Here is a 26479-nt window from a genome sequence, read left to right on the forward strand (position 1 = left end):
ACATCTCGTCTGGAAATATACAATCATTTACTGAACAGCTATTGTGTGGTCAACATTTTTCATTGAACATTTTCATAAACAGCATGAAAGTATACAGCAGATTGAGTAAGTCACGGACATTAGGAAAAATATTCCGATTTCTTGCAAAGAGGTTATAAGAGTCAATAAATAAATAAAGTGTCTGAGAGTGTCTGTTAGTAAAACAGTTTACCTTTCAAATGATGCCTACAATGCAGGTGTTCATGACTAGAGGTCTATATCCCTGGACTATGTAATAAATAATTGCTGTTTAAGCATGCTAAATACTGTAAATGTAAGAAAGTCAGTGTTATGAGTAATATGTGCCTAATGTGTGTCTAATCTAATATCACAACTCAGAGTCACACTCAACGTTCTGTCACTTTTTCTTTAACTTGTATTGCATATTGCGGTATTTCTCTTAAATTGCAAAGTGTTTGTGAAATGCATACAATGGCATCACAGTAAAGGAAGCATAATGTGTTCATTACACAACAGTAGTTAGAGGAAAGAGCTGCTGTCTAATGCAGTGCTGGAAAATATCGGATATTGGTAAGAAAGCCAAAATTGAGCATCTCTAGTTGTATCTACTTCATGTGAGCAGTATACTGTACTGTAGAGGCGCCGGTATCCCGCCTGTAGAGGATGTCCACCTCTCTTACAGTACTATGAGCAAATGAGCATCGAGTAACTTTTTGAAACTCCCCCCCCCCATCCTTGCAGAGAATGCCACCCTAGGCCATTGCTCATGTGGCCCATGAGCTGCCACTGCACAAACACTATGTGTTTTGTGAGTTTCAAGGCACATTGAAAAACTTTTTTACACACAACACATTGGAACCCTGATAAAACTAATGCCTCCTTCTCGCCCAGTCAGATGTCGTTCAGAATCAGACTTGTAAAAACATGCATTTTTCTAGACTTTTGAAGATCAAATAGGTCACATCTGCTGTAAGTTCAAGGCAAAATGAATTATGGGTGGTAATTGCAGGTGCAGCAATGATGTTTACAATAGACTTTGCCCTTAACTCAGTCTAATGAGGTTACATGAGTTCATCTGCACCTTTACAGTTCTAGCAGTACGTAATAGGGGTGTAAGGGTACATGTATTCATAATTACTTTTTTCCATACAGAACATTCCCACATACAACACGAGTGAGGCACAGGAAGTGTAACTTCATGAAGTTATAGTTATGTGTCTGCTCTGTTAACACATACGGTACAGCCCAATGTTTGGCTAGCAATACTGCCAAGGAAAAGCCAAAGCTTGAAAACTCTCTTCTGCCGTTACAATTTCCTGTTTGAGAGCACTTGGCCTTCCTGGTGAAATACACAAACGGATGAAGACAAGTGGATAAGACGAGAGCAGTGCACTGCCATCATTCAGCAGAGATGGGGGGTGGGGCTACTGGAACTGTTAATGGTGCCCTTCAGCCAATAATAACTTTAACTTTCGAAAGATAAAATAATTTTGTTCAAGCTGTCACTGTTGCACTTGTTTGCACTTTCCTAAAAATATGTTCTAAAGTATTATATTTTTTCATACATATTTTTTCAATTAATTGTATATTTTTATGTGATAATTAAATGTAATGGCGCATTAACTGCTAGCAGTTGGTAGCTAAGCAGTTTTATATTTTGCATTTTGTTCTCTGACTGTACTGAAAATGAATTAAACCATGCCCTTAAAACTGAGGGACATACCCAACTGTGATTATGGCGTACCGTTACGCCCCTAGTAAGTCAGTATTCATTCATCTACTCCTTCAAAACATCTTTCAAATGGTAAAGATTTGTCACTGAGGCACTTTGGGGATAATCAAATATTACTCACCATGAAATAATGAAAATAACCGTTTACGTTTTAGTAGCAGCACTGTAAAAATAAGGCATAAAGCTTTAAAGGGACACATTTGCTCTGCCAACGGGTGATGGTTAATATAAAAAAAATTAACATCAACTAATACTGGAAAACATTTTGGCACTGTCCAAGCTCACTTCAAATGGGTATCCAATCAATGTCAGGGGAGTTTGTACTCCATAGAGTGAATCTCAGGAGTCTGTACAAGTAATGTAGGTAACGGTGTTTTTGATGAGTCCATCTTGGAGTCCCTCAAGAGCTCTCTATCGGTTGACGAGATCTGAGGCTTGTTTGGCGCAGACAGCATAGTGAGGGGTGTTGTTGTCCATCACTTGGGAGCCCAGTGTGTTCCCATTACTTGGGAGACACACTGGACTGCAGGTGGGATTACGGGTGTTCTTGAATCTGTGCAGGTATTCTGCATGGACAGGCCTGTGGCTCTGGAGCACCCGGATGGCTTCGTCAACCTTGAACCATTTACGTTTCCTTCCTGCATAAAGCATCAAAAAAGAGAAAGTAAACTGTTAGCATGTGGGATAACACTGATCATCAAGTAGAAGTGGTTGCATCAGACTTGTCTTATTTTTTTGGTTGCCAAGATCCTTTCATTGACGCACTCAGTATGTATTCCAGATTCAGTATAGATCCATAGATAGATACACTCATGATCTAAATTTTAAAACCAGTTGCAAAAAATTGCATGAATTTTGCATTGTTCCATTTTGCACTGTTGTCTCTTAAAGACGGTGGTCTAGTGGTTAGCATGTTGGCCACACAGTAACAGTCTGGAGATCGGGAAGACCTGGGTTAGATTCTCCTTTGGGCATTTCTGTGTGGAGTTTGCATGTTCTCCCCGTGTGTGAGTGGGTTTTCTCTGGGTACTCCGGTTTCCTCCCACATTCAAAAAACATGCATGTTAAGTTAATTGGCAACTCTAAATTGTCCATAGTTTGTCTATATGTGCCCAGTCCAGGGTGTACCCCGCCTGTCGCCCGAAGTCAGCTGGGATAGGCTCCAGCATGCCCCCGCGACCCTAATGAGGAGAAGCGGCATACAAAATGGATGGATGGGTTATGGAAAAAAAAAAAGTCAAGTGGTAGACCCAGAAAAATGTCATCGACACTGAGCCGGAGGATTCAATGGGCTCTCCATCAAGACACAGGACGATCCTCAGCCCAAATGAAGGTTGTTACTGGTGCCAAGTGCACTTCACAATGCCTGTCTAACAAAGGACACCTTCCAGAGGAATAAGCTCACTCCTTTGGAGCATCCTGCATGCTCCCCTAATCTAAATCCAATTGAGAATTGAGGATGGATGGCAAGAGAAGTTCACAAAAATGGACATCAGATCCAGTGCTGATGGAATACTTCCATAGTTACAGAATAGAACACCTGTTTACAACTTTCTAAATACAGTTTTTAACATTAGAGCCCTTTAGACATGAAATAACACCCCTACATCCACCTTTACACATGTATTACCCAATATAGTAGTCATAATAACTGAAAAAAAGCCATTTAAGACATAAATAAGACTGTGTTATAAATAAGAGTGTGTTGCTGGATGTGACAGGTTCAGAGTTGAGTTTTAGGTTGCCGTGGGTTACGGCTGCAACAGTAGATTGTGCTAGGGATTACAGTGCCGGTTGTGAGATAATTCAAACCTGCAATTTATTTTTATTTAAACAGATAAATCCCATTGAGATCAAGATCTCATCTTTGCAGAATTGTTGTAATTCAGGCACATTGGAGGGTTTTCTGGCATGAACCACCTTTTTAAGGTCATGCCACAGCGTCTCAGTAGGATTCAGGTCAGGTCTTTGACTAGGCCACTCCAAAGTCTTCATTTTGTTTTTCTTCAGCCATTCAGAGGTGGGCTTGCTGGTGTGTTTTGGATTATTGTCCTTGCTTGAGGTCACAAACAGATGGCCAGACATTGTCCTTCAGGATTTTTTGGTAGACAGCAGAATTCACGTTCCATTTAACACAGCAAGTCTTCCAGGTCCTGAAGCAGCAAAACAGCACCAGACCATCACACTACCACCACCATACTTTACTGTTGGTATGATGTTAATTTTCTGAAACGCGGTATTACTTTTACGGCAGATGTAATGGGACACACACATCTTCCAAAAAGTTCAACTTTTGTCTTGTCGGACCACAGAGTATTTTCCCAAAGGTCTTGGGGATCACCAAGATGTTTTCTGGCAAAATTGAGACGAGCCTTGATGTTCTTTTTGTTCAGCAGTGGTTTTCGTCTTGGAACTCTGCCATGCATGGGACTACTTTTTGAAAACTGACCTTAACTGTGGCAAGTGAGGCCTGGAGTTCTTTGGATCAGTCGTCGCTGCGCTCTTGGGGTAATTTTGGTTGGCCGGCCACTCCTAGGAAGGTTCACCACTGTTCCATCTTCTCACCATTTGTGGATAATGGCTCTCACTGTGGTTCGCTGGAGTCCCATAGCTTCAGAAATGGGTTTATAACCATTTCCAAACTGATAGATCTCAATTAATATCAGTTAAGTTATGTTTTAACAGGAGGGGGGCAATCACTTTTTCACACAGGGCCATGTAGGTTTAGATTTTTTTCTCCCTTAATAATAGAAAGTTTCATTTAAAAACTGCATTTTGTGTTCATTTTGTTGTCATTGAGTAATTAAATTTGTTTGATAATTTGAAACATTTACGTGTGACAGACATGCGAAAAAAAAAAAGAAATCAGGAAGGGAGCAAACACTTTTTCACACCACTGTACATATATTGCATATACATACAGTAATAAGAACAATAGTCAAAGGATAAATCTGGCCCCTGGTCCTTTGCTTTCTGAAAAGGCATCTCTCCAAAAAATACAGTTGACTAACCCTGGTATTAATATGACTTGACATTTAACAAAAAATGCAAGCAGCAGTGAGTAGGCCTAGCAGCCAGAAAATAAATGCCACAGCAAACTGTTCTGAGCAAAATAAATCATGCATAACAAACAGTATTCGGGTAAATGAGTAGGGGTGTCACAAGAAACCCAACCCATGATGAGACATACACAAGATTTGGTGCACGAGAACAAGACGAGACCAGATTTTAACATTAATTTTAAGAAAAGTACAATGAAAATATGCTACGACTGGACAGACAGACTTTTTAATTACATTACGTATTACATATCCAAGATCATGACAATGTCATCAGACCTTTACAACAAAGTACCACAGCTTTTACTGGAGAAGAATAGGGTGCATGTACTTTGTATAAAATAACAGTTCATTTCAGTTAATAAAATAAATAAATGGGACTAAGAAGTATAAAAGAGCCATACCTATATTGACAGCATCCTCCCAGTCTTCCAGTATCTCGGTCACTATGAGAATATAGACATAGGTCCTGTGCTTTCTGTCTTGATTGTGCTGTAAACGTTTAAGTGAAAACAATGCTTTTAATACCTGCTGTGTCAATGCAATGCTTGCAAATCTGTCATATAACTGTGGTGCACAAACCGGGATTACAACGGTACTTCTTTTACAGACACATAAAGAAGACAAAAACTCATATGTATTTGCTTTGTTTGCCACGTGTGAATTTCATTTCAATTTCCCAGACAGTTGTACAGGCTTACCTCAAAAATCCCAAGTAGTCTGCCAAGCTTTCCCTTCACCCCAGCCTGTGCACACAAGAAAATTCATTTAAATACAGTATATTTTGATGAGGGTGACAACAACAAAGATTTGAATACGGTGCTGAGACTGGTGTTAATGTGCATTTCTTTCACTATTGGAGCACATTTAGAAAGAAACATGTTTCATAATGACATGTTCATAACAAGCATGTCCGTACAACACTAGAACTGTGTTTCAAAATGGTACCATGCTATCGTTGACACATACTAATGAGACGGCACAACAGTGTGAGAGAATAGGGCCTAACAGTAGAGTCCATGAGTCAGGATCTATTAGTGACATCATTTTTCCTTTGTTTTAGCATGTCATTAAGACTAGGCAGCCTGTGGAATACGCTCCAGACAGCATATAGAACAAGCTTTTACTCAAAATGATCCCTGTTGCTGGTTGGGGATGCCTGATGCATTCCAGGGGCTCAAGAAATTGTTTGGCGACAAAGATGCCTGCAGTGTGGCGCGTCAGACTTGAGCTCTGGTTTTTGCCAGTATCATTTAGAAGGGATCAGACTACCCAAATGTCACAATTCTCTGAGAGACACTAAATGTTTACTGTGTGTGTTGTGACAATTAATAAAACAGCACATCCTACATGCAAAAACTGCAAAACTGCTCTTGCACATCAATAATACTACAACTGTCCATTATAATTGTCAATGAGAACAAAACGCACCTCTTTACATTGTTTTCCACTTATAATTTCTTTTTTTAGTGCAACAATAAAACCTGCTTAGAAATACGAATCTCTACATTAGTTGTCAAACTATCCCGCCAATTTGTCCACAATATTTTCCTGAAACTTTTGTCAAAATTTGATTTAGAGATGCTTTTGAAACTCTCATATCATCAAAATGATTCTCATCATTACAGCATATGAAGTAAAATGATAACATTTGAAACAGTCACATGCATTCCATGTTGTCAGTTGAAGTCTACATTGGGGTACTGAAATCTGAAGATTTAAATTGTAGGCTGGCCAACGCTGTTGGTTTGCAGCTGATCTATATTCAGACACGTCTGGTCATGGAGGCACAGGCTGGAGTAACTGGAGACCCTTCCCAAATGTCACTGCTGTACTTCAAAGCTGTCAACGCACTACAATCCAAGGCACAACGACAGCTCAAACCAATCAAGATGTGGCTAAACAAGCCAACTGTTTTATGAAATCACGAAATTATTAAATGTAGGGGTGTCTTAGAATAGTCAACTATTCGATGGGGTCTGAGTCTACTATCAATCTCGCTGTTGAATCAAATAAAAATGTCATGTCATCAAGACTGTATCATTCTGACTACATGGGGGGTGCCCATGGCCTCTGCTGACCACACATTTTTACAATTAATGTCTTTGTTTTTGTTATAAATAGCCTACTTTGATTATACAACAGCCTAATTTATGTTCATAAGGAATTAAACGCGCATTTATTTAACAAATTTAACACGCATTAATAAAAATCACCCGCTTTCGTGATAGAATCCAGAGGAGCTGAGGTGAGCGAAAATTTATTGGCTCATAATGGCTACTATAAAATCATCCAAAGTGTGGAAGCACTTTGAAAAAGGTTAAAAGGTGACTCCAGAATATGAAATGCAACTTGCGTCAGCAGCTTCTTACACATCACGCCACAACAACCATTGTTTTGGCCTTCTTGCTTTCTGAGTCAATTCAATAAATTACGGTACTGTTGTTGCACACCTACCATGCTGTTTTAGCCAGTTTTTTTAAGGTGAAAAAAGTTGCGAAAAGAATTTATGGTATATGGCTCTAATGAAACACTATTTAAAATGAAGTTTGTAACGGACTAGAGTGAAACAGCGTCCACTGTTTCTTCCGTCTCTCCTCCAATCTCAACTCATCAGTGTGTGCCAAAAATCCTTCATTTAAAGGTAAAAGTGATATGAAAATTTCAGTACAATGGTGCTACTAAGGGCAGTTTTTTTTTTTTTATAATGTTCATTTTTGTGACACTTTTCTGAAGACCTCACCTCCTCATACACCTCTCTGACAGCAGCCCCACAGGGCTCCTCCTCAGGTTCCATTCCTCCCCCCGGAACAATCCACTGGTCTGGATGTCGGCTGCTGCTCACCAGTAACACCTGCACATGAAAGAAGACTTATCAGGCTTTTTCTGCCCAATTGACCGAGATACTGACATCATAGTACCAATACAAAGGAACATTGTGTTGTGCTTGGCATCAATATGCATTCAAAAGAGTAATACATTTGCATCACAAAACCCTTACCCACAAAAAAAATCAGACATGCGGAAATCATGTAGAAAATGACGTAAACATAATTACAAAAACAAATGAATGGACAATTCAAAATTTAACATCACTTACCAAATGGTTGTACTGGCTATGGTCAATATTTGTGCAATGTTTCTGATTTTCCATCTTCTCTCAGATTCACAATTGCTTGCTTTTCGCCCATAGACAGCTCTCTGGTTTTCATGTTGTTTTCACCTCTAAATGCAATCTACAAAGGCAAAACCTATGCTACCCAATCTGAAACTGAGAGTAGTTATTTATTGACCGAATAAACACTACAACAGGACACACGTGGGCAACAAAACAGACACTGTCAGTCACATGTTCCAACACTTTTGCTCACTTGAAAAATGGGTGCGTTCAAACACAAGGCGCTATATAAACTGTGAATCCCATCCGGATGTATATATCTGGAAAATAAAAGCTGAAATGTTGTTCCCTGGTCTCATATTCATCTTTTGATGTCAAACCCAAATGTTTTCAGTCTACAGCACAAATAAAGGAATTGACCTCACTGTTCCAATACTTCTGGAGGGCAATGAATGAACTTTCATGAAGGCTTTTCTTCATTGTGGATGAAAACAAACTGTTAAACATTCATTTCTGCGCCCCATTTTAAACAACGTTCATTCCATTCTGAAAAACCATGGAGAGTGAATGAGAAGGCATGTAGCAGACATGTCGTAAAGCTGGAGCTGAGGTCATGCGCAGGCTTGTCAAGCACACTGGGCATGTGAAGTCCACACTCCAGCTAAAGGCTGCCCTTCATTTCGTGCAGCCACAACATACTCAAAAGGGACAGAAAGGTGGGTGCAAATATGTCCAATTAAAGCTACCAATGTTTTGGTGCTATGGAAAATTACATTCTTTTCTGTTCTGATAAAGCTGTTGCTCGGACAGAAGCCATGCTTATCTCTTTGCCTGCAATGATGTTCGGGGGGTGGGGTGAGGGGACAGTCCAGGTCATATTACTGAGTACATCACTAACATTTCAGCAGCCATTTTATTATATCTTCCCACGGCACAACACTATGGAAATTAAACTTGGATACAACAGTAGTCAGTGGGCACCTAAGTGTCTGAGGATGACCCATAGGTGCTCAATTGGGTTCAGGTCTGGAGTGTAAATACTTGGACACTACATCACATTCACCTTAAAACTTCCTCAGCAAGGCGTTATCTTGTGGATGTGCTTGGGCTTGTGATAATGTTAGAAAACTGCCATGCGGCCTAGTTCACAAAGGGAGGGGGTCATATTATTCTATTCTGCGAAGTGAGTTTAGTGGGTTAGCGAGCTGCGTTGAGCGGAAAGCCATACTTGCGTGTTCAGCGAAGGTAGCTCTCTTTTAAAGCAGCTGTATCGCCATGGTAACTTAGGCTAAGCTCATAGTCTGGTCGGGACCAGGTTATGTCCGGGCTTTAAACTTGAAATCAGCTATGAAAGTGCTACTGTTTCACTGTTTAACTAATTCGGAAGTGGCGTCACCATTCATTTAGAACCTACGAGGTTCTCAAAGGTGTTCTATTACTGTATAAAAAGGAAAAAAAAAAATCAAAGTCGCCACAAAACACGTCGTACGCAAAACACTCCCATCCAGTGGAAACAACGAGATACATCAGATTAAAATATGTAATGAATTTATGTCTTAAAAAACAAAAGTTGTTGCTCCAATGTATTTATGAATAATTGTTAATATGTCAAAGTTGTGCAATGTTGAGCGTTGATAAATGTAAAGACTAGTAGGGTATAGTTTTTATAATAATCAGTGTTAACTTGTGCATTCACACGCTGCATGCTGGCATGCCAGCAGTCCTCCCTCGCTGTATTGGCGGAGACAGTGTTGCTTTTAGCAGTCCTAATCTTTTGGGAACTCATCATAACGCTCCATAATAATTACGTACTCATTTTTTGTAAAATAGACTGGCTGGGATCGCCTCACTTTCAGCGGAGGTAGAATAATATGACGTCAAACGCCCCCGTTCATGTAAACGCGCACTCGGTACAAAGCCGAAAACCAGACTTGACAAAGTAAGTCGATAGCCACCGTCGTGGGACCAGTTAAGTCTAATTGTGGCTGTTAGGTTTTGTGGATTTGCATCTTGAGCACAAAGTGGAGCCACTTTTGCCGTATACCCCCCATACTCTGCTTAGAATTCATGTTTCCCTCAGTGAACCACAGCTCCTCAGTGCCGGCAGCATGCATGTAGCCCTAGACAAATAACATGCAAGATATTAAGGATGAAAATGGCATTCAGCTTTCAGACAAACTGTGATAAACTGTGATACTACTTCATAATTTAACGATTGTGCTTATCTGTGCGCAATCAAGCCATGAGCCAACTCCACGACAAATGTAAAGAGTCAGATGTGGACATGTGTTACGGTGCTGGCTCAGTTATTTTGCGATAAAGAAACATTCACATCTTTCATCAAAAACAGAGAGAGATCTTTTTTAAGTCACTGTGTGGCTATATTTTCAGCTAATTTCAGAAATATCCTGATAATATTGGTCATGTCATTCCATCCGTAATTGATGTGGTAAGGCCCTATCTTGCCTGACCAGGTAAGATGTTCATGAAAATGTGCTGTATTTTTTTAGTGATAATGAACTTCTTTTGTCTGTTTGTACGGTTAAAACCTCTCAGGCATGTAGGGAAACGGCTGTCAACCCGGCATGCAGACAGGGCAGATACTTTAGCACACAAACTGTGACACTTGCAATGAGAGCAAAAATAGTATGCATCAATGAAGGCTTAGAACAACATGCCTAGTGATGTAAGATGGTTGCTTCTCCCTGCACGACGATCAACAATAATCCAAGTGATTGATATCAATGTGAGATACGATGGAGAGTGCCTGGCAATGACAGAGGTGGGGTTTGGCAGCAGAGAGGCCATGAAAGCAAATCTGCAAGGGGGACAGCAAGTGCCTGCACCATGTTTCTAAAAATTGCAGCTCATAGGTTACTTGGTGTTTAGCACACTATGTAACATTCAACACCTCCCTACACACCCACCACCATGTCTCTCACGCTGCTGAGATGGAACGTGTTCACTTTGCAGACAAGGACATCCTCGCTTCCACAAAAGCTATTTACAGATGTTGAAATACTGCATACACAGTACTCTCTATATAGTACTTTTTTTTTTGTTTTGTTTTAAATGTAACCATTATTTTACCAGGTAATACAATGACCTGGCCCGGAGGCCAGCTCGAGACTAAACGTAAACATGATGGGGAACAAGGAAGTAGTATGTGTATAATTGAAGGAAATGTATGCATGAGGTGTGGAAGTACAGTATGTGTAAATGTACTGCATATGTACACATTCATGAATGCCGTAAAAATCTATTTGAAATTCTGACTCTTCTAGTTCATGTCTTCTTAAGAACACAATATCATTATTTTGCAAGCCAGCCTAAATGTGCAATGTTTTTTTCTTTAATGGTCCTGTATTTATTAATTTTTCATCTCTTTTTATTTTGGCATGCATTTTAATAAGTTCTGCTTCTTCCTGACGTTCCTTAATGTAACTGTGTTAGGCATGTTCCCAAGAAAACATTGTGTACACTCATGGAAAAAGTGATTAGGCCACCCTTGTTTCTTCAGTTTCTTGTTCATTTTAATGCCTGGTACAACTAAAGGTAGCTTTGTTTGGACAAACGTAACAATGACAACAAAAATATCTCATAAGAGTTACATTTTTTGGCAGTACAATGCTATAGCTATTCCTGTAAAAACTTAAGCGATTTTGGTTATTATCAAGAAAACCATGGAAGTTGGTAGATATCAGCTCTTAAATTCAACTCTTATGAGTTATATTTGTTATCATCATTATATTTGTCCAAATAAAAATGTACCTTTAGTTCTACCAGGCATTAAAATGGATCAATAAACTGAAGAAACAAGGGTGGTCTAATCATTTTTTCCATGACTGTATAAAAAAAAAGTGTGAAAAAGTGTTGTTTTAGCAGCAACAACTGCAATCAAGCATTTCCCCTAAATTGCAATGAGTCTCTTACAGCGCTGTGGAGGAATTTTGGCCCACTCATCTTTGCACAATTGTTGTAATTCGGCCACATTGGAGGGTTTTCCAGCATGAGGCGCCTTTTTAAGGCATCTCAATAGGATTCAGGTCAGGACTTTGACTAGGCCACTCCAAAGTCTTCATTTTGTTTTTCTTCAGCCATTCAGAGGTGGACTTGCTGGTGTGTTTTGGATCATTGTCCTGCTGCAGAACCCAAGTTGGTTTCAGTTTGAGGTTACCAACAGATGTCCAGACATTCTCCTTCAAGATTTTTGGGCAGACAGCAGAATTCATGGTTCCATTTATCACAGCAAGTCTTCCAGGTCCTGAAGCAGCAAAACAGCCCCAGACCATCACACTACCACCACAATATTTTACTGTCGGTATGATGTTCTTTTTCTGAAATGCGGCGGTACTTTTCTGCCTGCTGTAACGGGACACACACCTTCCAAAAAGTTCAACTTTTGTCTTGTCAGACCACAGAGTATTTTCCCAAAGGTCTTTGGTATCATGAAGATGTTTTCTGGCAAAATTGAGACGAGCCTTAATGTTTTTTTGTTCAGCAGTGGTTTTCGTCATGCAACTCTTCCATGCAAGCCCTTGCTGCCCAGTGTCTTTCTTATGGTGGCGTCATGACCACTGACCGTAACTGAGGCAAGTGTGCCCTGCAGTTCTTAGGACGTAATTTTGGCTGGCCAGCCACTCCTGGGAAGGTTCATCACTGTTCCATATTTTCGCCATTTGAGGATAACTCACTGTAGATCGCTAGATTCCCAAAGCTTTAGAAATGGCTTTATAACCTTTCACAGACTGATAGATCTCAGTTACTTTCGTTTACATTTATTCCTGAATTTCTTTAGAGCTCTGCATGATGCCTAGCTGTTGAGGATCTTTTGGTCTACTTCACAAATACTACTGTAATTCTTCTTCTCTTCATGTGTTTATTGGCGGTTAAAGCAGCTGTCTACTTAACTTTGTCAGGCAGTTGTGATTTCTTGATTGCAGGTATGCGTGTAATGAGGCCTGGGTGTGGCTATAGAAATTGAACGCAGGTGTGATAGTTATGTTTGGGGAAGGGGCGCAATCCCTTTTTCCACACAGGGCCATGTAGGTTTGGATTCCCTCCCCCCCCCCAATAATACTGCATTTTGTGTTCAGTTATGTTGTCATTGACTAGTCCTTAAATTTGATTGATGAACTGAAACATTAAAGAGTGACAAACACGCAAAATGGTAAGAAATCAGGAAGGAGGAGAACACTAACTCTTTTACCACTGCCACGTATTAATTTGACCTGTCAAGTCTCTAACACATGCTAACGGCTAGCTGGCGAGAGATGGAATAAACAGTTGCGCACACACACGGGACTTACTTCATCCTCGGCGTCATTTTTAAAACACAAACACGCCGCTCGTCTTTTGTAGCCTTCGCCGTCGTACGTCCTGGTCTGGTTGGGCTTAAACTTCATCATATAAAATTGCCCACGGTGCAGAAATGGCAGCAAAGGTAGAAAAAGGTAAGTTTCATTCGTCAGACAACGCTTCATTCCCCATTTAGCGTCTTCTCATTAGAGTTCATGAATTTCGAGACTTTTTCTCATCCACATCAGGCTGTATCTGGTCGGTCTTTCCACATGCCACGAAGGTTCAGCAGCGATCTCAACCGTCTTGATTCAACAAACGTACGTCTGAGGTCGGCAGGCTGTTGCCAGCTGATCCGAGGGCTGTGGGTCAGCCCACCTGTCCTGTAAAAATAAGCCGATCCACGAACAGCAAAGCACGCGTTAGAATGGCTTTTCTTGTGTTGCCTTCAAATGGTCTACTTGACATCAGTTGCACATCTTTGGCGGATATCGACAAATTTGTGGTTTTGTCCGCATATGTAGCCATTTAAAAAATCCAGTAGCTCTAACCACTTATTGTATGTATTTATATTGGACAATAAACTAAATGCTTATCGTGGTCTATTTTTTTTCTCAAATTACTCAAGGTCGCCCCCTACTGATGAACAATGACGTTCCCAAATATTGCCATTTTCTTATATTTTGCAAATAAACTACAGGATAAATAGGATATGTTAATACAGTATTTATTTTTTTACATATTCGTGCCAGATTACCACGTGGCCAATAGAGCCCAGCATTGTAAAATGTTTTAATAATAATAAAAAAAGAATCATTTAATTTTAATACAAGTTGTACTCTGAAAAAGTTAGGGGTATTGGGCTTTCACGTGAAATTTCACGATGAACCTAAAATGCACAACGGTATAAACTTTACAGGGTAACTTAACTTGACCTCTAAACTTTTGAATGAACATGTCCAACTGTTCAGTGTTTCAGCACTTTTTGCACAACTTGCTGTACTCTTACAGGAGCTGAACAACAGGTGTGCACTTTACTTAAGCTCCTCTACTGTGAATTTACTATTTGTCATGTGATAATAGGGAGGATCAGGCTGCTTCTCAACTAAACAAGCTTGAGCTACATTTGTGACTAATAATCACATAGGTTCAATGTTTTCTTCCATTTAAAGTGGAAACATAATAAAACCCAGGAAACCGTTATATTAACTAATAGTTTTTTATTTACAGAACTGAAATTGATGTAGATGAAGTTTTTCCTCAACATTCTCATTCTAAGAACAGGAAAAAACTTTCCCCCTTAGATGTTTAGAAAGAACAATTTACAGTTCACTTGACTGTGGCCAAAGAACACTGACAGTCAGGCATCAAATTGGAGATTGATCACGCCGCATCCCAAGCATCGCATATGCTGCCCCAATTTTGACTGTTATTAAATACAAGACAGCTCAAATGGAATCCCTGCTTCGTGGGCTAATACCATTGGGAGGAAGATCATACACCGCTGAGTCTTGTAGCATCAAACTGACAATCCACAAGAAAAAAAGGCTGAGTGGAGTTTAGTAAGACAGACACTAAGAAAAATACAATACAGAGGACTAGATATTGTAAAATGAAAAACAAAAAGCTAAGTCAAGGTCCATAATGTCCACTCCAACTTTCTCCTCGTCACCGACAAGCATACAGCACAGTCCTTGCTAGCAGTGGTTAAAAAGTGATTGTGATGTGATAGTAACAAGATCAGTTTTGCCATTTAAGTCCTATTACCAGTGAGTTGAATAAGAAGAGCTATTTTGTGATTGGCCGGACCAATTCTGCATCTCACGGTGGCCGTCTACACTACAGGAGGCAACTATTAGTAGTTGTTAGCTGCGTTCAATGAGCAGGGACTAAGGAACACCAAGTTAAAACAAACATAAAAATATACCATACTGGCCACATCTAGGCCTTCCCCGCACCATTCTTTGTACCCCCCTCCCCGCAGCAAGAATGTGGGATGCGAGACATTTCCCCCCCTCCCCTCACTTCCCCCTTGAATTGGTTAATAAAGCAGCAGTTGGCAGACTACTGATGTATGTAAGAAAGCTAGGTGAGCAAATCCAAAACCTCTGACCCAACAGTAGTGAGTTAATTAGGACAAAGACCATTCATTGTACTAGAACGCTTTAAATTCACTAATTGCCAGCAGTTTTTTTTCCCTTTATTATATTAATGTTTATTTATTTATAACATATGTGTGCGTGTGTTTAATTTGACGGTGTCCCTCAAAAGCAAATAAAAGGAGGTATTGGCAGAAAATGAGGATTTTGTGTTCACACTTGACTTCCATGTATGTCGTCACTTGTCAGGCTGCTTGTCACTTCATTTGTTTCCTGCATAAAGTCTGGTCCATGTCTTGGCTGCAAAAAAAAGGGGGAAGGAAAACACTATAAACAAGTTACTAAGAACATTTCCAAACAAGCACTTAAATGCTTCATTCGAAAAATTGGGAAATCTGAAATTTCCGACCTCTGACAAGGAAAAGTGCATTGAAATTCTCCTTGTAGGAAATCATTTTGGTATCAAGCTCCAGTACGGGTAAGATTGTTTATTAATATTTCAATGTGCTCATACAATTAAAAGCCTCCACCATCTGCAGTTGAGTAAATAATACCTCTTGCCACTATTTATGGAAATAAGATGTATTTTCTTACATTCAAATGATCGTTTCACAAAGAAAGCTAACAACATCTCATTCATCTGCCATGTTTTCGTTATGTTTGACGGCAAAGATTTTGGGGTTGCACCTCCATAACTGTATCATTTGACTTCCCAGCAGTCCTGAATGCAGCATCATAGCATATGACCTTCATCAGCAAATTTAAATTAAGTTTCAATTTATGTAATTTTTAAGAATGTTTTTCTCTTGGAATAGCATCTATGCCAGTGTCGTAGTAGTAAGAACAATGCTCAGAGGGGAATTGCCATAGCAGCCTGTATGGACGTAGCTGAACTTCCAAAGCTGACTTCATGTAGTAATTCTTTCTACCACAAATGAGTTGGGACTGAATCAACAGCAGCTGCGGCCGAGAGGTGCCCTCCAATTTGCCTTGCTTCAAGGATTATGAACAATTGGCCAAACTCTTACCATGTGATCAATTATTAACCCAATCCCTCATTCAAACATTCACGTCTTCTTCTCAAGCTGCTGTACAAATGTGACACAGTCTTATACATTTTAAAAAATGGCCTGAATTGAGCAAAATTTGCCTCAGATGATGTGAACTGTTTTTAATGCCATGATTTTCAAAAGCCTGGCATATAGTTTGTGGTGGCTGTTCCTTTAATACAATTGAGATTAAAGTGAGAGCACACTAAGCAAGATCGGCAAAGAGCGTAAACAACCCTTATTTTACCTGAGAGTTCTTACCTGTCTCTATAGCTTCAGCTTCATTGGTCTTCCACTTCTCTGCAACATCATTTGCTAAGGGATCATCAGGGTTTGGTGCACTTAGTAATGCCTGGATCGACAGCAACACTGTGCGAATCTGCAGAGCTGGTGACCATTTATCTGAAATGACAAATAAAGCATAAGACAGAACAGAGGAGACAAAAGAAAATTAATATGAGAGAGCAGGGAAGGTGGACACACAATGTGGCGCAAGTTAAAGAAAAAAGCGGCAACAGGTGGATGAAAAGCTGTCTGCGTCTTGACCCCATTGAAAGTGTACAGTAGATCCCTGCCTATTTGCGGTTTGCCATTCGCTCCTCCACATATTTGTGGATTACTTTTCTCTAGTTCAAATTGTAAATAATTACTTTTTTTTTTTTTTTTTTTTAAATAGTAACAAATATTCAGGGGAAAAATAAGAGTACTGCAGCTTTGAATCCAGCAGAGGGCGCTGTCTCACAAATCTATTCACTCCACATTTTCCAGCAGTAAAATGATTTGACATGGTATTGTGCAACAGTCAAACCTGTTTTCAAAAGTTTCATTCTTAGACCAAACTTCGGCCAAACAAACCTCAGTTCTCATAACTGTCTTAATTATCGGTCGTCATATATTATTATATTTTGCCAGATTTAATATTGTGGTATTAATAAAGATGTGACCGGACTACTCTCAGCACTGCTTGTATAGTCAGCCATCTTGGATGTCACACCAAACACCAAACGTTGTGATACTTAGTTTACACAACATTACGGTATCCTGTAAGGCTCATTCATTTGGCAAACTCATAAGAATGTTAAACAAACCTGCCACATGAACAACTCATGCGGCTTCATATTTAGCAGACTGTTACAGCATTACTGTGGTTTGTTATATACTCATAATTAGAGATGCTCCGATAGAGCGGCCACCGAGTAATATCGGCCGATTTCCGTAAAAAAGTATGACCGGCATATGCCAATAAATGTCTTTCAACACCGATCACCTGTGACTCATGCTATTGCAGCATGCAGCTTGTAGCGAGCATCCCCAGCCCGCTTTCCTTCGCACTGCGCAGGCGTGCCAAACCCAAAACAAACAAGTCTACCGTGTGGAACTTACCTGCCGTTTGTGAGAGTGATATAAATTTTGCACCCTGCAAAACATGCCACGAAAAATAAGAACAACAAACACTTGACCGAGTATGGGGAGTTTTCGAGGCTCATGATGTGATGTCAAACAGCAGCTAATGTAGCCAAAATGCTAGACAGCACTCACCCGTATGTGCTTGACAGTTAGAAGTCTAAAGCAAATAACCTCAAAAAATAATTGAATTTATCGGACTCCATGACCAGCCTCCCCCAGTGAGCAGCCGACTGCTCTCTCACATGGAGCCCTGCTGCATGCTATTGAAAGTCATGCGAGAGCTCCACCAATGTACTCTCACATCCAAAGTCTCAAAGAAGGCGTCTCATCCTCTGTAAGTTTCACCAGTGATATATGTTCTCTTGAAAATTATAAATATACACATTATATATATCTTGTTGGGGGCACCTCCCCCACTTTTTATTTTTTAATAATTGCCTATTTTTTGGGCCCCCTGGCAGTCAGGGGACCTTGGAATTGTCCTAACCTTTCCCTCTTATACGGCATCCCTCTCCAATAGCACTCATCATAAATACATTAAAAATTTTACAGTTAATCTATTTGATCGGTATCGGTCGATTTCACTCATGGATCGTCTGTATTGGAATCGGCAGCATAAAACCATGATCGGAGCATCCCTACTCATAATGGGTCCACTCTTCATTGTAGTTTTACACGTCTCCAGACAGATACATCAATCAACCACACCCTCCAGTGGTAGTAGTAGTAGTAGTAATATAACTGAGTATTGACAGCTCGCTCTTCTAATATACCACAAGAATAAGTTCCATCCTCGCGAAGAAAGAAGAAATCAAGCCAGCTAATGTTGGGAAAGGGGTAAAAGTGTGAACAAAACAGATTACAAAGATGATAAGTTGTTGGTAGTTGTGGTGTAGATCCCCTCCTCTAATTCCCTCCACTGTCCTGCCCAAACCCCTCCTCTCACTCTGCTCTCCAGCATCTTCACAAAGTCTTCAATAAAAGCAAAAGTGATATTAAATGTTCATTTATCCATTTCATTCATCATTTATAATTATTTCACATTGTTTTCTGCATGTACAACTGTAATTATTCTCCAGAAAATCTATTTTTCGTTAATATTTTGGCTGTCAAACAAATTAATTGGATTGACATTACTTCCTGTGGGAAAAATTGCTTGAGTTTTGTACGTGACAATTTCATCAGACCTTTTGGAATGAATGAAAAGGTACTACTGTACAATGATGTATACCTGTAATTGTTCATCAATGTGTAAAACTTCATTAAAATATGTTTAATTACTTATGAAATATTGTAGAGTTTATAGTGTCAAATAAGCATTTGAGGGATTTTTATGAGTGTGTATGTTTTTTGCGTACATTATTCAGAGGCCTTGAAACACAACCCTGGTGACTAGCGGGATCGACTGTAACTCAAAACGCATTTTGGCATATTGAAAGGCAAATTAAAAACTGAAATCTCTCCAAAACCTCATAAGTAGTTCAACCGAACTGTCATCAGGATTTTCTACAGTAACGGCCCGTGTTCCACAAGACCAGATTTTCTACAACTTGCAACAATAACAGGAATACATATCAATTACAAACAGTTTCTACTGCACAAAAAATATAGTAATTTATTGTAACTTACCTTTCAGAATGTCTAGACATATTCTGCCCAGCTTGTCTACGTTTGGATGGTATATTTTAGTCATGAAGCGAACTTTAGGGGCTGCCATCGGATATTCCTCCGGTAAAAACAGTTCAAGTTTAAATGTACCCCCCTCAAAAGGTGAGTCCTGAGGTCCAGAGATGACCACGTGAAAATAGCGGGCGTTGCTCTCATCAGGCTCCGCCTGGATACCTGGCACAGGCTCCGCAAACAAGCGCTGAGTTTCCTGGCAAATAAAAACAAAGGAAAGTACAATTACATACAACAATTACATTCCAATAAGCGGTCATACTGCATTGCAAAATGCCAATTCAGAGTGATCAGGTGAAATATGACAAGAGGTCAAGTAAATACCAAATGTCACTGACAACACCGTATAGTTCTTGGAAAGGGACCACCATCGGTTAAAAGTAGGAAGGTGAGAAATAGAAAGAATAGCCAGTAAAGCGCTGACCGGTCTATGGATAACTCTGAAAATGACATGAAAACTAAGGGGCTGCGCTGGACATAGTAGCAGTGCACATCAAAGTACATTCAGGCTTAAAAATTGTGTTCTCAAGTTAACAAAAGTTAACAGTTTCTATGCTCTTTTAGTAGAAAAGCGTGCGGTGTAAGAGGCCCATTGCAGCATTTCTTGGAGGTGATGCTGTAACTCCTAAAGTTGGCCTGTTTGAAATATATGGCCAGTAAAGTAACGGCAAAAAAGATATCACATCAAAATGTAGAAAAGAGAGCTTGTTAAAAAAAACATATCACTATGAATGATCTTTGACCTCTAAGGTAACCAAGCAGCCAAGAGGTGGACTTTTAAGTGCTTGACCGTCATTCTGTGCTGTCTCGGTGTCTAAGTGCTATGAATATCAAGACTGTGTGCAGTGCAGTGCAGTATGTCACTGTCTTCTTAGAGGTGACACTGAGCTTCCATGCCACAGGAGCCCATTACTTCCGCACTCAGCCACTGCAGCAAGGCTACTCCCAGCTGACCTATACAAATACAGAACCCTTTGGAATTTTTGGGTGTGTGGCAAACCCTGAAGTACAGTCAAGTTATTATTATTCAATGACATTTGAAAGACCTTGTATAAAACTATCATTGCTTGTCCTGCAAAAAATTCAGCAAACTAATACACAAAATATTTATGATGGCTGTCTAGTGCCACTGACCTGCTCTTTGCTCATAACCTACATGTCTGGAAGCTTCACATTACACCCATCTTAAAAAAGCCACCTTACTTGTTTTTGACAGGCTTCTCCTGAATGCAGCTGGGAGTGAAATTCCTGAAATGTTTTCGATAAACCACAGACAAAACCATGCAGTGAAAACACAGACACAAGAGGGGCTCCCGGCCTAAGTCACACGCTCCAAAAGCTCAAAGGCTCAGCCTGGCAAACTACCATTCCTAACCCTCCCACCTTTTCCCACCTATACTAGTCTGGCTGACTTAGGGGGTATATGGCGAAAGTGGCTCAACCAACCCGGGCTTTGTGCTCAAGACGCAACTCGACAAAACCTACCATCCGCAATCAGACTTAATGGGTCTCGCCACGGTGGTTATCAACTCCGGTTTTCAGCTTTCAGATGAGTGCGCTTTCACATGAAAGGGAGCATTTGACGTCATATTATTCTGCTTCCGCTGAAAAGTGAAGCGATCCCAGCCAGTGTATTTGACAAAAAATGGAGTACGTAATTATTATGGAGCGTTATGATGAGTTCCCAAAAGATTATGACTGCTAAAAGGAACACTGTCACCGCCAATACAGCGAGGGAGGACTTTTGTTTATCAACGCTCAACATTGCACAACTTTGACATATTAACACTTATCCATTTAAAAAATAAATACATTGGAGCAACAACTTTGGTTTTTGAGGCCAGAAATTCATGAAATATTTTAATCTGCTGTATCTCGTTGTGACCACTAGATGGGAGTGTTTTGCGTGTGGTGTGTTTTGTGGTGACTTCTAAAATGTTTTTCCTTTTTATAATAGAACAAGTGTTTTAATGCAGCTGATTAATGCCTCAGAGTGCTTATTCCTCCAGTAAATATTGTAATATAAGAAGACTAACAGGCTTCGTACTCACGCAAGGACTCCTATGACATTTACATCTGCTAACAATAATTCTTAATATTTCATATTGCATTTTATTTCTGGTGGTCGTGTGAGCATATCTAGCGTATTCCCTCGGCTGAAAATCTATCTCACTTATAGATGGATAATATCATCAGGGAATGCTACATTTTTTTTTCCATGTCCCCCTGGTTCTAAATGAATGGTGACGCCATCTCCGAATTTGTTAAACAGTAGCACTTTCATAGCGGATTTTAAGATGAAAGCCTGGACAAACCTGGTCCCCACCAGACTATAAGCTTAGCCTAAGTTACCATGGTGATACAGCTGCTTTGAAAGAGAGCTACCGTGATTAAATTTACCCTGTCCTGTCCCTGCCCTGTTACCCTGTTAGCGTCTTCGGAGATGATACCAAATGGAAGATGCGCTATTGTGGTATGTACAGTAAGTGCCGCGTTACAATGGATACACATCACGGTGTGAGACTTGCTTTTCAGCCTGAAATGCTCCCACACTTTCCACATTTTCTGTCTGTTGTTTTCCTTCTCTTTCGTCGCCTTGTTTTCTCTCGCCTCTTATTTTTGTAAACGAACACATGAATAATAATGACGACCAAATAATATAATAATGCAATATTTGCTTTAATATGTAATCTTTCACTCTGTAAAGTTGCAGAATTGTTGTTTGTGACATGTATTTTCTCACAGGCAATTTGTATTGTCTGTAAAACGTGGAGCATTTCTTGAAATGCAGGCTTTTGTACTGTATTAAAGAGCAGCATTTCTTTGGCGATGTGTTACACTACGCTCCCAACGCACACTATTTTGCGCTGTTCCATTGGTATTTACTTTGCCAATCATACGTGTGTAGTTATTTTCCCAAAACTGGGTCGGGTGGTTATGTTTGGGGTGGGCAAGTTCGTTACGTTGCTACCTCTTTCGAAGAAAGTCAGCCTAATGGCTCGTTGGTGTTGATGAGCTCCTCGTTCATTACCACACACGGGAGCTGTGTCATTTGGCTTTGCAATCATCTTTTTATTTCTACTACGTTACCTTGCATTGCACCTCAAGAGGGTGCAATGAGGGTCTTCATATGTGATTAATTAGTTAATTTATTTATCATCCCGAGACAGTTGATTCTGAGAGAGAGATCTCATCACATTTTTGATCTCACAAGATCTCATGACGCTTTTGTCCTTTCGTCCACCCTATGGTGAGATTACCGAAAACAGACTTGAAACGTTTTCTTGCTCAATGTAAACGATGACGTCACACTTAAATTCAGACTTAATTTCATGTACATGTAAATTTACATTAACAGCTATGTATACAGAATTTTTCCACACTGGAACCCGTTTTCAAACAATACCATTTCACGGCACCCAGAACGCCGTTTCAGTGTGCAAAATTATTTGCCGTTTTGACCTGAAAACGTTACCACGTGGACAGCCCCTTACTTTAGACCTAAGTGGTTTGGATCCTAAATACAAGAGTTGCTCAGAAGAATACGTAGTTGCGTGGTGCTACACTGAAGAAGGGCACCACCACCACTCTCCATCTCCAACCTCCCGCCTAGGCCTGTCATGATAATGAATTCTGCTGGACAATAAATGTCCTACAATTTATTGCCGATAAACGATATTGTTGTCAACATTATTTTGAGACCATTTTTTCATGAAAGTAATAATATGTGGTATAATAATGTACAATAATGCGAGTGCACAGTGTCAAAAGCAATAAACTTTCATTTCTCAAGAGTATTTATATTTAACATTGCAATTGAAATGTCGAGCTTTTAAACAAAATAAACAAACACGATAATACATTAAAAAACAATAAATAATAGACTACAATGAAAACCACACACAACAATAAAAAAAAATGGATTATCAAGTCTCTAAATAAAATTGCACTTCAATAAATAAAGAACATTGGGTATTATTCCTTAACAGGAAGGCTTAACATGTAACGAACTACCTGTGAGCGTGCACCATTTTGCAATGCCGACCAAACGCCTCAGTAAGCGTTGACTGTCGGGACGAAGGCTCCGATGCACCTTGAGCAGCAGGATGGTTGTGTTTGAGTTGCACAAGTTTGTCATATTCCCCTTCTTCGTCGTCACTACTTTACAAAAAATGTGACATTTTGGCTTGTCGGTGTTCATGGGCTCACCAGGTTAATTCTGTTTAAAAACAGAAATATTCTCACACGCGGGCCGTGGTATCAGCCTTAGAAATCATTGCTTTTGTTGTGCCTTCATTCATATTTTCGTTTATTCAGTTGCAGGCTCGCTAGCAGCCCTGACTCCACCCACTAGTACAAAGAGTCTGAATGAATGACAGGAGGGTTCACTCAATACGTTCATTCCTCTATAGAACTAATGCGCCCAGGTGTTGAGAGAGATGCACAGAGTGAATCCTCTTGTCATCCAGACTGTTTGGTATAGAGGAGAAAAACAAACACGCACGCACATGACAATTTATCGAGGGTTGCAAAATTATTGAGTTCATTTTTATTTATCGTGTGATTGATTTGACTATTGTGACAGTTCTCCTCCGGCCCTTCATCATGTCTTCCAAGCGCAAGGCAGACTCCCCCAATGGCAGTGCACCAAAGAAAAGGAAAGCCACCACCATGGAAGCAAAACCAGACATCGCAAAAATGCTCCCAGATGGACCAAACGGCAATTAACACTGGCTGTATGCGCAGTCCAAGATGGTAAAAATGCAAGATGGTAAAAATGGTGTATCCTTGAACATGTGAAAGGATCTACTACTATGCAATCAACAGTGATTGATATCTTGAATCTTTTTCATTGCTCTTTCAAGTGATTTTGTATTTATATATTTTTAATTGTATTTATAGGTCCTTCATGTGTCCTGCTCTGCATACTCTGTGTCTAATTTAGGTATAAGTTCCCACTTATACTTAAAATCTTCTAACACTTCGTAGGAACAGAACTTATTCGTAAACCGGGGCCCTCCTGGACTAAGTGGTTGGTGACCAAGGCCCCTTGCGTTTTAGTTATTAGGACTATTTTTTTTTAGCATATTGTCACATATTGGTGGGTACAGAGAGTTTTATTTTGGACACTAGGAAGCGTTTCAATACTGTGTGACTGAGCGTTTTTGTTGCGTGTTTGGTGACTTCCAACAAGTACTGTAGTCTTACCCAACGTGTTAAATAGCACACACAAGAATAACGCTAATTTGTTTCTAATGGTTGGCTGGCACTTGCGAAATTTGGCCAGAATGTTGGGAAGATGTATGACACATTGGCCTTCTATTTCAGCATGTATGGTGTTGTTTTTTTTTATTCCTAAGATCCTTGAGTCACCTTATAAGAGCAATAAATGTTTTCCTCCTTTCTTTTAGTCATTTTGTCGTTATCTAAAAAAATATGTTCTGCTTGAGTATTTATTCGGATTCATGTCAAATCATTTTCTTTTAGTATACATATTTGGATTATAACCGTATTATGTCTTGACCTGCTATGATAAACGTTTGCTTAACTCATTGAAAAATGTCTTCGTGGACGTTTAAAGACTTGTATTGGAGTACTCTGTTGTAAAGTTTCGGTTACGAGTTAGCATCTTTAGCACGCAAAGTTATCTGTCAAGCCTTTAATGGAGCAAACCCGCCCATGCTCGTAGTGCTTGCTTCAAAGAGGCCTTGCGGAATACAGACCCGAACTCATCGTTAACCTTATATTTCAACACGTTTCATTCTTTTCCTTTAATATAACCTTACTGAGTTTACATTCTGGTCCAAGGCTTGCATCTATCGCCTGATTAAGGTGGATGGCGTTTAATTACAACTTAAATACACCAAAAGGCCATAAGCTAAAAACAAACTACACGAAAGACGGCCAACTTGTAAACATTCGGCTTAACAATACACTGAATTCTACCGTATTGGAGGAATAACCTTTATGTTAGCAGGTTGGGTTTTTTTAATACACGCCGCGGTCCATGGTTAGCATAGTTAGCTTCATTAGCAAGACAGCCAGTCAGCCACTACCGCAATATGGTAATAGCTATAAATGAGAACTAATTTTTTTGGGATAAAACCCCAACGTGAATAAAAAGGACAATCACCAGTGTTGTTGATGTTTATAGCCAAATGTTTGCGCGAATATTCACACGGCAATGAAACGGAAGTCACTTTCGAAAACTAACCGTGTCGTGGTGGGTGCTAACGTTAGGACAAAAAGCAAATCACTAGATCATTTGGAAGGTTAGGCTGAATATGTTACCTAAAAGCCGCAAAATAAAAGTCCTATAAATGTGTGAAATGATTACCTTTATAATCCTGCGGGGCAGTCCTGCCATCTTGTCGCAAATACGAGCTTTATCTCAGTGCTTCCTCTGTCGTTGACAGCACAGGCACTCGCACACCTACGACTTCCGGGTTGTTTGCGTCATGACAGCAGTGAGCAGATTGAAGCCCTGACAACAAACCATCTGTTGTACAGCTATTATTTCATCTGATATATATTATTTTTCATTTCATTTTATTCATACCACTCTCTCCATTTACACTGAATTATTTACAATATTATATATGTGTACCCTGTTTTAGAAAATTGCCATGATGTAAACCCTTCATTAATAAGAATACGAAGTTCCCTCAAGTTGTCGTTATTCTTTTATTAATATAACGTTCCTCGTTCCAATCTATGTATATAGTAAAAATCACAACAACAATCTCATGGAACTTTACACATGAAGGTCTGAACTGAAACCCCACATGAGCAAGCAATTGGCGATGGAGGAAAGGGAAAAACTCCGTCTGGGGAAGAACACTTGAACAGAACCCAGGCTCGACCGGTTGGGTTGAGATAGAAAAATAGAGAAGAGGGATAGATGGGAGATAGATCCGGAGTCTTTATCTTAGTCCAAGGAACATAGAGGGGCATCTCTGACACATATCAGCATAGGGGGTCAGTTCTAACTATATGCTTAAGCAAAAAGGTGGGTTTTGAGTTTATTTTAAACAGAG

At 39.8% G+C, this 26479-nt stretch overlaps 2 protein-coding genes across 3 annotated transcripts; both read right to left on the reverse strand.

Moving 5' to 3' along the window:
* Window positions 1-48: 48 nt before the first annotated feature.
* nudt4a (nudix (nucleoside diphosphate linked moiety X)-type motif 4a) lies at window positions 49-14249 on the reverse strand. 2 transcript variants are annotated; one of them, XM_054776624.1, is made up of 5 exons: window positions 13219-14249; window positions 7535-7645; window positions 5493-5537; window positions 5196-5283; window positions 49-2370 (listed from the first exon to the last, which is right to left on the reverse strand). In XM_054776624.1, exons 1-5 carry the CDS (start codon window positions 13390-13392, stop codon window positions 2144-2146), a joined length of 645 nt encoding a protein of 214 aa, XP_054632599.1. In that variant the 5' UTR covers window positions 13393-14249; the 3' UTR covers window positions 49-2143. The 2 variants fall into 2 exon arrangements, with proteins under 2 accessions (XP_054632599.1, XP_054632600.1); XM_054776625.1 differs by having other exon boundaries at window positions 7892-14249.
* Window positions 14250-14407: 158 nt separating this feature from the next.
* Window positions 14408-25908, reverse strand: ube2na (ubiquitin-conjugating enzyme E2Na). Its single transcript, XM_054776626.1, has 4 exons — window positions 25780-25908; window positions 19392-19638; window positions 16617-16757; window positions 14408-15606 (listed from the first exon to the last, which is right to left on the reverse strand). The coding sequence occupies exons 1-4, from the start codon at window positions 25807-25809 to the stop codon at window positions 15569-15571; spliced, it is 456 nt and encodes a 151-aa protein (XP_054632601.1). The 5' UTR covers window positions 25810-25908; the 3' UTR covers window positions 14408-15568.
* Window positions 25909-26479: the final 571 nt, after the last annotated feature.

The sequence above is a fragment of the Dunckerocampus dactyliophorus genome, chromosome 5 (assembly GCF_027744805.1).
Source record: "Dunckerocampus dactyliophorus isolate RoL2022-P2 chromosome 5, RoL_Ddac_1.1, whole genome shotgun sequence".
In the NCBI taxonomy this organism is placed as follows: Eukaryota; Metazoa; Chordata; class Actinopteri; order Syngnathiformes; family Syngnathidae; genus Dunckerocampus; species Dunckerocampus dactyliophorus.